This window comes from Grammomys surdaster, unplaced genomic scaffold (genome assembly GCF_004785775.1).
Source record: "Grammomys surdaster isolate TR1022 unplaced genomic scaffold, NIH_TR_1.0 126398, whole genome shotgun sequence".
NCBI lineage: Eukaryota > Metazoa > Chordata > Mammalia > Rodentia > Muridae > Grammomys > Grammomys surdaster.
In genome coordinates, this window is record NW_021621192.1 from 2,923,456 (window position 1) to 2,936,408 (window position 12,953).

The window sequence follows — 12,953 nt, forward strand, 5'->3', positions numbered from 1 at the left end:
TACATCTTCCTTGGCAACCTTGAAATGTTGCATAAGCATCCAGCACAGGAAACATTTTATTTTGCTGCCTATGATTAATACATGTGGAACCTGCACATTCCATTTTATAAATCAAGGCTTTAGTCAAAATTTCCTGCTTTTCTACCTTAAAAAACAAAACCCACTTTAAAAATAGCATGGAACTATGCACGGTTCTTAGGGTTAAGGCCACTGGCAAATCAATCACTCTTGGTGCTATAGTGCGGAACCTGTATCCAGACCATCAACAGGAACGTCCATTCTGTAGTCATAACTACATAGGTACAGCTGGTTCTGTAAAAGCCTAAGTAGATACATCCTACTTCAGATTCTCTGTGCTGTTGAGAAGAGGGAAGGAGCAGGTACTACAAACAATGCCACTCTGAAGCACAGGCTTCTGTGTGGGCAGCAGCTCATGGAAAACTTCAGTCGCTCTAGTCAGTGACTGCCGTGCCACATGACCATTTAAACACATCTATGTCTGCCCTTGGCTTCCATCTCTGAGCATCTGCACACATCAAGCACACATACACTCACTCACTCACACATTTTGATGTCTGTTCAAAGATATTTCCAACCTTACGTCATCTGTACTTTCTGATTTTCTCAAACTCTGTCACCTCAGCCACTGCCTAACAGCTCCAGTGGATTGTGCAGCATCTCTGTGGAATGTTACCAAGGTACCCTCAGGAGGATGTGCACGGCAGGAGGTGCTCTGGGAGTCATGCCACTCACTGACACTCCATTCTGCAAAGATGAAAGCTCTCTCGTTTATATTTCTTCCCAGCCCACAGAGTGTTTCCTGACACAAGCAAAGAAACCAAAAGCAGAGGATTCCCGGAAGACCAGGAAGTGGAAGAAGGTACCAGCAACAGTGTGTCACAGTGCTGTGGCCACATGTGGCTTCCATATACTTCTCTGTATCATAATTACGTGATGCAATTGCAGTTCCCCGACTTAGAGATTCAGAAATTGTAAGGTTCGGTGATTGGAGAGCCCTTTAACTTTCTTTCCTAAGGTCACTAGGAATACATTTCCTTTGGGGAACTAAAATTCAACTTTCCTGACTCCCATTTCACTCCTTGAAGCACAGCACAGCTTTCTCACCCGCTGGCTGGGTTCTCACTGAGACATCTAGAAGGAGCCCAGAGCGCCTTCTGTGCTCACCCCTCTGCATTTATCCAAGAAAGTCAATCACCAACCTCCTTTTCTCATTCATTTGGGATTTTAAACCTGCTCCAAGTAATAAGGAAAAGAAAACAAGCACATGAAGGCACCATAAGGTATTTCTGACTCTAATCCAGGCCGTAAGTTAAGACAGATGCTCCCACTCCTCTTAAATAATGTCTCTGCACACAGAGAAGCCACTTGCTCCTGTTCAGACTTTCTAGATAGCTTTTCCCTTCTGCCACAGTTGTGAGAACAGCAGTGCGGTTCGCCCCCTGCCAAGGTCACAGGAGGAAATGCTTGGGACGGGAGAAATGGTAGTCTCAGCCAGTTAACTATTTAACAGCAGGCGTTCAGAAAGGAGCGCACATACTCTTGTCTCGCAAATGGTCAGATAGGAAGGTGGAACATGCCAGATTGGCCAAGGTTTGGGAGACCCTTAGAGAAGTTCTTAACTTCACTTTGACATGTTCACTCTCTCTGGGCCTCAGGGAGCCTTAGGCTCTGGAGGTTTGAAGTCAGAGGTCTAGCTAGTTTAGCTTGGCTAAGGTCATGCTAACTTATGGCACTAACCAAGGTGTCTCTGGTAGGTTGATACCTTTGATGGAACTTTGAGTGGTTCCAACAGTGTTGTAGAAATGAGGACACTAGGGCAGAGGAGTGGGGAAGAATGACTCTTTCTGGGTCTTTGGAGAAACATTACTAGGAAATAAGGGAAGTTTATGATGAAAATGGACAATCTTGCTTCCCTGTATTACATACATGTAATAGAAGTTCTATACAAAGAAGTCCGTCTGCATCAAAAGAGATGTGACGTCTGTTCTATTGTGTCTCCATGAAGCCTATTGTCTCCCAGACCAGGAGAGTCGGTAGGTCGGGTCCATTTGTCAGTGAGCACCTGTGCTCAGCTTAATCTGCACAAGTCCAGCCTGAGACTCGACACCTAAGCCAGGTCTCACAAGACAGTCTCCAAATCCTGCTCTTTCAAGGGTACAAATCATATAGGAGTAGTGTAAAAAAAAAAAAAATTAACAGAAAATATTTTGTGCTGAGTGGGAAATTTTCACTCCTAAAAGATGCAGACCATACATTTACAAGAAGCCCACTAGATCATGTCTTCATTTTTCAAGCACTCACTATGTCTAAGAATTATGCAGTGAGGCTTCCCAAGGGGATTTTTTTTAAAACTCGCATTCATACTCATCTATCACCAAAAGCTATGGGCCGTTTAAATGTCAGAGACATGAACCTATACCACATACCATTCTAAAGTCTAGTGCTCTGCTTTTTTTTTTTTCTTTTCGTGTTTTAGAAGAAAATTTCTGATATTCTTGCAAAATCAGAGCCCAAACCAGGGACCCCTGAAGACTTTCAGAAGCTGATCAAGGACCATTACAGCAGCAGCCGTTCCGTGATTGAATTAGAAGAACTGCACCTACCAGGTACAGCCAGGCTTCCATCTTCCTAAGGAGCAGACCAGGTCCCGTTTTCCTTAACTGCTTTGTAGTTAGGCACTCCACCATTGGAAATTTATACCTTTTCTACACTCTTACTCCTCGTTCCTCCGTCTAGAAGTTTTTAACTGTTAATGATTTATTTCAGATATTAAAAATGTATCTGCAGAATTGAATACCAAGATTTATGTATGTACTTTATCTTTTGCTGAAAAGATTAATTATTCAGTACACAATCTTATCAGACACTTCAAGGGGTAAATGTCTCCGATGAAGATGAGATATTAAACTCACAAAAGGACATTTCACACCTTTAAAAAGTATTGGTGTGGAACTTTGTTGACTCTTCCTATAAATAAGAACTTAACTTTGTTAAGTCTGTTAGGGCAGGTCCTGGATCCCAGAACTCCAGAGGCCTAGACTCAAGGATCACAAGAAGTTTGAGTCTAGCCTGGGGTATAGAGAAAATACTCTATCTCCAAAAATAAAAAAAAAAAAAATAAAAAATCTTTGATAATTCAGTATTTTCATTTTCTTGTTGTGAGGTTCCAATTGTAGAATAGTATTCAGGTTGTGTCCCAGACTCTTTCAAGTCAACTAGCTAAACGTGGTGATAGAATTCTGCATTTTCACAGAAGCGGCTAGAGTTTGAGGTCTGTTACCTTACTTAGAACCAGAAGCTACTGGACAAGTACCGTCACTACTCTGAGCTTTTAGCTTATGATGCATCCATGAGGCTCCTTCGTCAACAAGGATCGGAGAAAACAGATGTTATCCTGAAAGCAAACCAGCAAGAGCTTTGGCACCTCTGTCGCAGATAAGCGCTTTCCAGACTCCGGGACACAGCTAGTGCAACGTTGGGAAAGGTCAACAGTAGCTGCCTTTCCATTCCAGCTTTATGCTTTCTAGAAGCCTGAGAAGCTGAAGAGCAGCCTGTTCCCTGCATAGTTACAATTCTCCTGGGCTATTTTTTAAGTGCTCTTTGGGGTTAGCAGAAGGAGTGCCCCCCTGTTCTTTTCCAAGACAGTTGCCCTCTGGGGAACTGGAGGCATGCACTTAGATATAAACAGGACCAGGGTTCTAAAGTTTACTGAGCCCAGAGGGCTGCTCCTCCGGTGGGAGAGCTGTGTCCTGGCTGCCCTAAGCAGGAGCCAGTGTGTCGCAAAGGCTCTGGTCAACCTGAGCCTGATGTCTAGTTTTTACTCTGACTCAGTCTCCTATTCTTTGATCTCAGAGAACATCATAAACCTTGAATCCTCTGCAAAATTGTTAAGAGCTGAAGGTTAAAAGAAACCCTTGGGATTCAGCTGAGTTCCATAATAAACCTGGGTTATGTTATTGTTTTAAAGCTCCATAACATAACTGGATAAGATCGTGGACTCATGAATGTTGAGGCGGGGAAGTATGTTAGAAACAGCAAGAAAGAACAGGCTTTGTTTTCAGCTAAAAGATGACTACTCTGAGGCATAGTCAGTTAAGCCATATGAGAAGGTTTCAGAGAAAAGGCCCTGGTCACCACATGAAGAACAAGAACAGCCTCCAGGGGTAGGAGCCATGTTAGGTGAGGAGACAGAAATGCCATGTGTTGTTCAGAATCAGTTAAAGAAGGGATATAGATCTTAAAGTATTGCTCCAAATCAGTTTGTCAAGTGTCTGACTTGATTTTAATTTAGGTTTGTGTCTGAAGGGCAGGAACATGTCCTCTTAATTACTATTAATTGTGCTGTACACTGCTAACATCTTACATGTGGGAACTTAATTAGGGACTTCCAGACCAAAGACACTGGGAGCTAATTAACCTCTGCTGTCTTCTGAGAGTTGGTTTGGTTTAGATCAGTGACCTTAAGTAGGCTAGCTGCAGCCAACTCACCCAGCAACACAAGGCACCTTCAGGGGATTCAACCCAGCAGAGTCCGTTCCTGCTCTACTTTGTGTAAAGCTCTCCAGATGAGTCTGATCTTGTCTCAGCTGGGAGAGTTAGAAGTTTAAAAGCCTTCAAGGGCTCCCTGCCTCTACAGAGGTGACAACTCTGAAAGTATTACATAATATGAGTTCTGTGTATTGGGTCACAATACAAATGTCAGGTAAGTTGGTAATGGTTCACTCCCTAACACTCTTATTTTTATATAGAAACTTTTTTTCACAGAAAGAGTTAAGTGTGTAACCACGTTACACATACATATACATATATATGCATATATACATATATTTGTGCTCAGAGTGAATAATTCTACTCAGAGTTAATATTGTTACATATTCCGTGGCTGTCACTGATGAACAAAGGTCCTTTTATTTTACTATGTTAGGTTATATTTTATAGCTAGGCTGAATCATGTTATATTTTGATACATTATTCTCATCTTTTCAAAACCTATACTATATTTCTGTTCCCTGTATTTACTCTAAATAGTCACTATATGTTTTTATAAATGTATTCTTCCATGGATCTTATATTGTATGTACATTGTTATTCTTATCTAAATTACATTTGCAGATTCCATCATTTTGTTTCTTCACATCACGCTGTCTTCAGATGTGCCAGATGTGGCCTTGTGCACATCTCCGACATCTGAGACTACACAGTGCACCAGCCCTTTCATCTGTCACAAAGCACTCACCCGGCTTCCCACATGTGGACACCTGTACGGCTTCCCACAACCCAAGATCATAAATATTGCCAAAATTAATCTTTTTGTGTATCCACTTACAGTACACACCAAAAAAATTCTTGCCATTGTTTATCCAGAAAATAAATCAGGGGCTCACAGAGTATATAATCTTAATATTATTACTTTCCAAAATAGGTTTCCCAGTTGACAGTTCTTCCTGAAATTGACAAATGTTACCATCCCTCCCATTCTCCATAACTCCTACTGTTGTACATCTTCCTAATATTGGTCATTCTTCTGATGGCTTCCTCGCTGCTGTATCAGTTCGTTCTCCTATGTCACTAATGGATCTGAGGTTCTCTCAAATTTCTCGCCACTTCACCTTTGCTTTGCACATTGCCTCTTTTATAGATTTCAAATGTAAAGATGCTTTATCTATCTATAAATGATATGCAAAGCTTTTACTTCACTACTCTACAGTTAAAAGTGCCTATCCCAGAAATAAGCCTCAATGATCCAGGACAAAGTGGCCAACCCCATATATACACAAATAACAAAAATGTGCTCAACAGGCTATATACATGTATTTGTGCACATTTTTGTGTAATAATAAAAATAACCAAAAGGCTATCAATTTGAGAGTGGGGGCATGGGAGAGGTTGGAGAGAGGAAACATGGGGAGGCTGGAGGGAGAAAGGGGGGAGGGAAAATGAGGTGATTACATTTCCAATAAAAATGTAAAAATAGAAATAAAATATTCTAAATAAGAAAGCAGCCGGGCGGTGGTGGCACACGCCTTTAATCCCAGCACTTGGGAGGCAGAGGCAGGCGGATTTCCGAGTTCAAGGCCAGCCTGGTGTACAGAGTGAGTTCCAGGACAGCCAGAGATACACAGAGAAACCCTGTCTCAAAAAAAAAATAAAATAAAATAAAATATATTATGAAAGAAAGCAAAGCCTGTTGTTGCTACTGCTGCTATTTTAAATAACACTTTAAATGCCGAGCCTCCAGGTCGCTCACGCTTTATAATCCGTGTAAGAATGTACCATCTACATTTAATCTACTTTGACCGTGTGCTTCCAAAGCTCTTAGCAAAGCCTGTTTTTCATATCCTAGACTCCTGCTTCCTCAAGGCCAATGACTTGACTCACAGTCTCTCTTCATACCTAAAAGAAAGTAAGTAATGTCTGATTTTTTAAAAAACTTATTCAGCGAGTGATTATTCTAAAACAAAAAAGAGTTGAAGTTGGGTGCGGGAAGATCAACACTTATTCAAGGCTAGCCTGGGCTACATAGGGAAACTCAAAAACCCAAAATAAGTAAATAATGTTGGTCTCTCTAAATTAAAGCAAAAAAAAGTACTACATTTAAAACTAAAAGTTTCTAGCTTAAGTAGAGATGGATTTAGTGCTATTGTCTTTTTTGTTTCTCAGTCATGCTCTGTAGCCCAGGATAGCTTCAAACTCATAATTCCCCTGCCTCAGCTTCTCATATGTTGAGAATAAAGACCACACTACCATACACACTATTTGATATACAGTTTTAATGTTTAAATATGTTCCTGTTTTGTTCTGGGCTGGAATTTATATTAGATGTAGTAGTCTGGGAGTCTAGTAAGTGGCATCCTAATCTAGCACCTCCTCTGAACCATCCTTGAACTTGACCTTGTTATTAGAATGATCAGGAAGCTGAACCTTGTGGTCTTTAACAGCTCTGAGAACTTCAGGTTCTGTTTACATGTTCAGAATCCACACCTAGCTATTACAGTCAATCTGATTTGATATTTTAGTTTGTATTGTATACCACTAGAAAAAAACAGATTATTCATATCAAAATATCATTTTCTGTCTTCTTTCAGCCTTTCAGTGTTATGATGATACCCGGTTTAGGCTCATTAAAAATTTCTCAGAATTTAACTTTACAAATAAAAACCTGAATTATAATAGGAATAATATAAAATTTAAAAATATTAAAAATTCTAAACCTATTTAACCAATATAATACTAAATAATGAATTTGAGGTATTATTTATTCTCTGCCCCATTTTAGGCCATGCTGGATATCTCTTTAAAATTTAGCATAGGCTGGGTGTGGTGGTTTGTGCCTCTAATCCCAGGCAGGTGGATTTCTATGAGTTGTAAGCCAGCTAGAACTATGCTCTGTCTTTAAACAAGCAAGTAAAAAAGCTAAACTAAACTAAACAAAAATCTGACATAATTGAATCAGAATTTTCCTATTGGTCAACATTGTCTTCAGTCATTAAACATACATTGTATCTGCTTTGTAAAATAGCAGAGAATGTAACAACAGTCAGTGCTTGTTGTTTATATTGTTAGGCACTAACTAATAAACTATTGGAAATACCCACCTTGGCGTGCTATTTTTCTGTGTTCAGAATGGCTTTTGTGATCTGTCTTTCAGTCTGTCCTAAGTGGGTGAAACTTCGGAAAACCCACACTGAGAAGAAGTCGGTCCTGATGCTGATTCTCTGCAGTTCTGCCGTCCGAGCCCTGGAGCTCATCAGGTCAGAGGTCTCTCCAGCTGTGTCTCCTGAGCATGTCAGCAGAACTGATACCTGTCAGCCTGGGTACTCTGTGTGCAATGAGTAAAACAGAGCCCCGTGCCCTGCGGGATTAACATTCTGTTGGAGAGGCAGACAGTAAGCCAGTAAAATGCATGACAGTAGCCTACACAGTAGTGCATTCGTAAAGAAAAGTAAGGCATAGAGTGAGAAAGCCATGGATGGGGTTCTTTAAAAAGGGGGATGGTATTAGCGCAGAGACTTAAATCCAAGGGCAGAGCAGCTTTCTTGACCTGAAAGCAGGGGTGGACTTCCAGGGGTGCAGCAGTGAGTCCTGAAATAGGATGCCATGGGGGGATTTGGGGCAGAGGAGTGCTCTAAGTCATTTTCAAGGCCCACTTACACTGCCGTGTGGTGAACCACACTGTGCAGGGCAATGGTAAAAGCAATAAGAGAGCACTAAGCAAAAAAAAAACAGGAAGCAAATGGAACCATCCAACTCAAAATAAGGAAAGGTAGAGTTTCTTCCCTTGGAAATGAACTTAGCAAACCTATATAAAGACAGCATCATGGGATAGAAAAGCTCTTAAACAGATTCAAGTGAGTACCATACTCTCAAGAGAGGAAGGGACTTGGTATTGTGAATATGCCTGTTTTACTTGGGATCATCTACAAATTCCACAGGTTCCAAGTAAAACTCCAAGGAAATTTGTTCTGTTTAACTAGATAAACTATTTTTAAACTTTTATAAAAACATATAACTGAAATGGCCCACAAAGGGTTACAAAAGACCACTTAGAAGAGGCCCATCCCTTCCAGACTGTCAGTCCGTGTATTACAGAGTCTCAGCAGTGTCTGGGACTGTCACATGTAGGACAGGCACATGGGGTCAGTGGACCAGAACTGAAAGGGAAGAAACAGGCCCAGGTGTATATGACAATGTAGCATACAGAAAAGGAAACAACTAAGACATCAGCAGAGGAAGACAGACTGTCCAACAACTGTGTTGAACAAGTGATTAGCCATCTGGAAAAATAAAGTTGGGTTCACACCTCACCCCTTCTACCAAGATAAATTCCAGAGAGACCAAAAACTTAAAGAAAAAAAATATATGTTAAAAGTAAGTTGGTGCTTTATTAAGGGCTTCCACAGGTGCCTTCATTTGCTGAATCCTTGATGAATAAACAAAAAAAAAACCTTCCACTGGACCTGTGTGACATTCACCTTCCAGAGAACAGAGACATAGTCGGTGGCACTTACAAAAACAAGCCCTGTCTGGGAGCCAGGCTTTAACAGGAGACAAAACAAAGGAAGTGTGTGTCTTGAAACAGGAGCTTTGTCAAGTACCCTAAGGTGCAAGTGCAGGGACTGCACGGTGATTTAACATCTGTTTTTCTAGATGAACTAATCGAATCATGGTTTTAGAAAAGTTGTTAAACTTTACAGGTCCTTCAAACTCGGCTTTCTTCAGCTCAGCACACAATGTAAACCGTACCCCACATTCTCCAGTAAAGCAAAATGTTCAAGTATGTCTGCTCTAAAGATAATTGATCTTCAGCAACCCAGTCTCCCTGGGTAGGCATCTACACTTGTTGGCCCTGAAATCAGACCATTTCACATGATGTTTGTGAGCATTCCAGAGGACCACTACAGAACCCGTTGCAAATTGAGATGCTAATGGCAAAGAAGCTGGCCTGCCTGTGACCTCTTCAAAACAAGTTGTCATATTGATTTGAGCTTTTACGGTATATAAATTCCTTTCCAAGGGGCATAAAAGCACTGTGTGGTCACATTTCATTTACCAACTGTCCCAAGCTCTATTATGATCCGTTTCAAGGTTAAATGAATTACAAAGTGTCATTTGAACAAGCACAAAAAAAGCCTATTCACAAAGATCAGTGTTTAATAATTCTATCATAAGAACTTCTGTTCCCTTGATTGTCATGACTCCTGTTATTTTGCTTGTTAACCATGCAATGGAAAATGCTTATGTGTAATTAAGAATTTACTTGCAATACAAACTGGATTGTATGTCTCACTATCTGGCATATCAATATGTTCCCCCTGGTCAACAGTGTTTCTCAAAACATAATGACATATTAAGGAAAGTGATATCCTTACCTTCAATATCTAAATCTTAACTAAAAACGTATTTGTTCATTACACCCACTTTAACTCAAAACAGAATTTTGAGTGACATACAGAAATATACCAAATGAAAAACAGGTAGTTAATATAAAGATGAAAACAAGAAAGATCAGAAAATCAGATGAAGCCAGCAGGAACTGGTGTTCATTGAGCCCTTCCATAAAGCCTTTTAGGTTGTAGAGATGGGTCCAACTTCTGTGGACAGAATGTGTTGGGAAACTTCAGTTCCCAGATCCAGGGCATCCTGTGAGTTCAAATTTAAAAATAAAAACCAGTCCCAGGTGACATAGTGGTATCGTCATTAATGTCATCTATCAAACAACATATTGAGTAGATGCTGTAATCTGGCTGTTCATAGAGCAACTGTTTGTCAAATCTGAGGCCCTACTGTCACAACAGTCCTCGTAAAACCTGTCCTCCAAGGTACCAAGCAGACCAGCCTTGACCCTCAGAACTGATCATCTGAATTGATGTGGATAGATCCAAACTGGTGAATTCCTAGAACTAAGTGGACTCCCTTACCGACATACCAAAGGAGTCGACAACCGAGGCTGAGGTTACCCTATAGCATTTTGGCCCTAAAATGTTGAAATGAAGCTGAGCATACTGCTGCCTGTGAGTGATTCCAGCACTTGAGAGTGGCCCCAGTGAGGGGATTGCAAGTGTGAAGACAGCCTGCATAACAGGTTTGTGAAGAGTCTCAGTATAGAGCAAGACCCTATAAAGACTTGAAAGGGTGTGTGTGTATGTGTGTGGTGTGTGTGTGTGTGGTGTGTGTGTATGTGTGTGTTGGTAGATAGGTAGGTAGGTAGATTGATATTCAGTTCATTGGACATATATAAATATAGATGTTTGAAATCTCCAAAAACACTGAATGCTGGACCCATAACCTCTCATCTTAATAACTGTCTTAACAACTGACCCTTCAGGGTCTCTCGTTCCCCTCAGTCCTCACAGATGCCACCTAAAGAGTCGCCTCGCTCCTGCATGAGTCACTCCTACTCTCATGGATCAGGAGCTATCATCCTGCAGCGTTCTCCTTCCCTCCTCCTTCCCTTCAGTCCTTCTCTCCCCCAGGCAGGAATGGCTTCCTGTATGAAATTTTACAAACAAGTTCATTCTACCGAGTACAAATGTGGGGGCCGTTGTGCTAGGATGTTAGCCCTCCTCCCTGGTGGGCTCATCCTGTGCTTCTCTGTCCCCAGGTTAACAGCAGAGGTTACTGCTCTAAGGTTTCCTCTTGTAACCAGTTTTTTTTTTTTGTTTGAAACATATTATGCAGAAGTACATGGGAGATTCTCCGCTGCACACATGAAACACAGAAATTCTGCTTAGAGAACAGCAGACACACATGTTTGAATCATCAAAGAACCAAAGTAGGCTGAACTTAAGTCTGGCTCAGAAGCATACCCAGATGTGGACCTGAACAAATGGCTTCCCCCCATTTCTGATTCTTTTCTGAGATAGCATCTTGCTCTGTAGCCTAGGCTTGTATTTACGTAACCATAATCCTCCTGCCTCAACCTCTTGAGTGATTTCACACACATGTCATCATTCCTGGAAGCCCACTCCATTTTCACTACAGAGACAGACTTGCCTAATGATCTTCGTGTGTGCAGATATAAACATGACTATCTACATTTAGAACAGTGTTTTGAGTGATACGCTATAATCTATAAATAGTACGTTCTTAAGTGAGTAAGTTGTCATAATCTATCCGATGCATTAATTCATTCCTTTTCATTAGGTCTCTGACAGCATTCAAAGGAGATGCCAAAGTGATGAAATTATTTGCGAAACACATAAAGGTAAGCAAGCGCCTGTAGTTCTGATAAGAGATAAGTGGTCCCCAGTGACACCCAGGGCCTCATCATTTCCTTTCGACCTCTTAGTCTCCTTGGAAACCATTGCTCTTTATCCATTCTTGATGTAACAGAGCTAACAACTATTTGGGTTTCCTCTGCATTTCATGCCCCCACATGGCTCCCTTGACCTACACAGTCATGCTCTCTGCCTTGCTCAGCTCCTGGGCAGAAGCTGAGCTTTCATTCCCAATCCCTTGGGTATTGACCAGTTTACCTTAAACAAAAAAAAAAAAAAAAGTTAATGATTCTGCCTTTTTTCCCCCCTGTTTTCCATCTTGAAAAGGTCCAGGAGCAGGTAAAGTTTCTGGAGAATCGTGTGATACACCTGGGAGTGGGGACTCCTGGGAGAATCAAAGAACTTGTCAAACAAGGTATGAGATGGGGATGGTGAAAACTCTGTTAAGAGCCAGCCCTTTGCCTCACCCTGTGTGAGTCTGGGCAAAAACATTTTCGGTACAAAAAGAAAAACAGGCCTCTGTGTAAATCGCCCAGTGGGAAACTCAACTCAGCCTTTGATCTCAGAAGCCAGGCTGCTTGTGCAGTGCTGTAGGGATGAGGAGGGCTGTGGCCCACTGAAATGCATTTGCCCAGCTAAACAGGGTCAGATTCTAGTGACTGGAGTGCCGAGTGGTTCCACACAAGCTTCACCCCCATCAGCTGGCCGAGAGACTGGGATAGCCCACTATGCTTCGTATTTCCTTCTTGGGTAAATGAGGCTTGATTCTCAGAGACTCCTATTCTGGTCATAATGGAATAATAAAGAGACTGAAATGAAAACATCATAACTATAGATAAAACAGGGATATTCCAGAATATTCTCCAGCATATGTTTCCCTTTTAATGCTTTGCACAGAAAGTATTCCAGAAACATGCTGACCTGCAGGTAATCCTAGTGCCTGTTCTTACAAGACTTTCAGGTTTTGGGGAGAGCTGGGGCTGTTTTGAGGTACTGGAGATTGAATCTAGGACCTCAGCCATGCTAGGCAAACAGTCCCCTGCTGAGTCCTGTCACCTGAGCTCCTTTCACTGTGTGATTTGAGACAAAGTCTCACTGAGCTGCCTGTGCGACCTTTATCAGGGTCTCCATCCCTTGCCACCAGAGCTGCCAAAGTTGCACGTGAGCCTGGAAACTAGTTCGAATTTACTAATTTCATTCTTTATTTTCAAAGTA

The 12,953-nt window shown here is 41.4% G+C and overlaps 1 protein-coding gene across 2 annotated transcripts in view; it reads left to right on the forward strand.

Annotated features, from left to right (window-relative positions):
- Cmss1 (cms1 ribosomal small subunit homolog) overlaps positions 1-12,953 on the forward strand; it is a 304,195-nt gene that overhangs the window by 287,276 nt on the left and 3,966 nt on the right. For both annotated transcript variants that reach the window (XM_028760229.1, XM_028760230.1), the window contains exons 3-8: positions 806-880; positions 2,498-2,627; positions 6,365-6,424; positions 7,670-7,772; positions 11,665-11,725; positions 12,066-12,153. In XM_028760229.1, the coding sequence (XP_028616062.1) occupies positions 806-880; positions 2,498-2,627; positions 6,365-6,424; positions 7,670-7,772; positions 11,665-11,725; positions 12,066-12,153 (517 nt within the window). The remainder of the gene's footprint in view (positions 1-805; positions 881-2,497; positions 2,628-6,364; positions 6,425-7,669; positions 7,773-11,664; positions 11,726-12,065; positions 12,154-12,953) is intronic.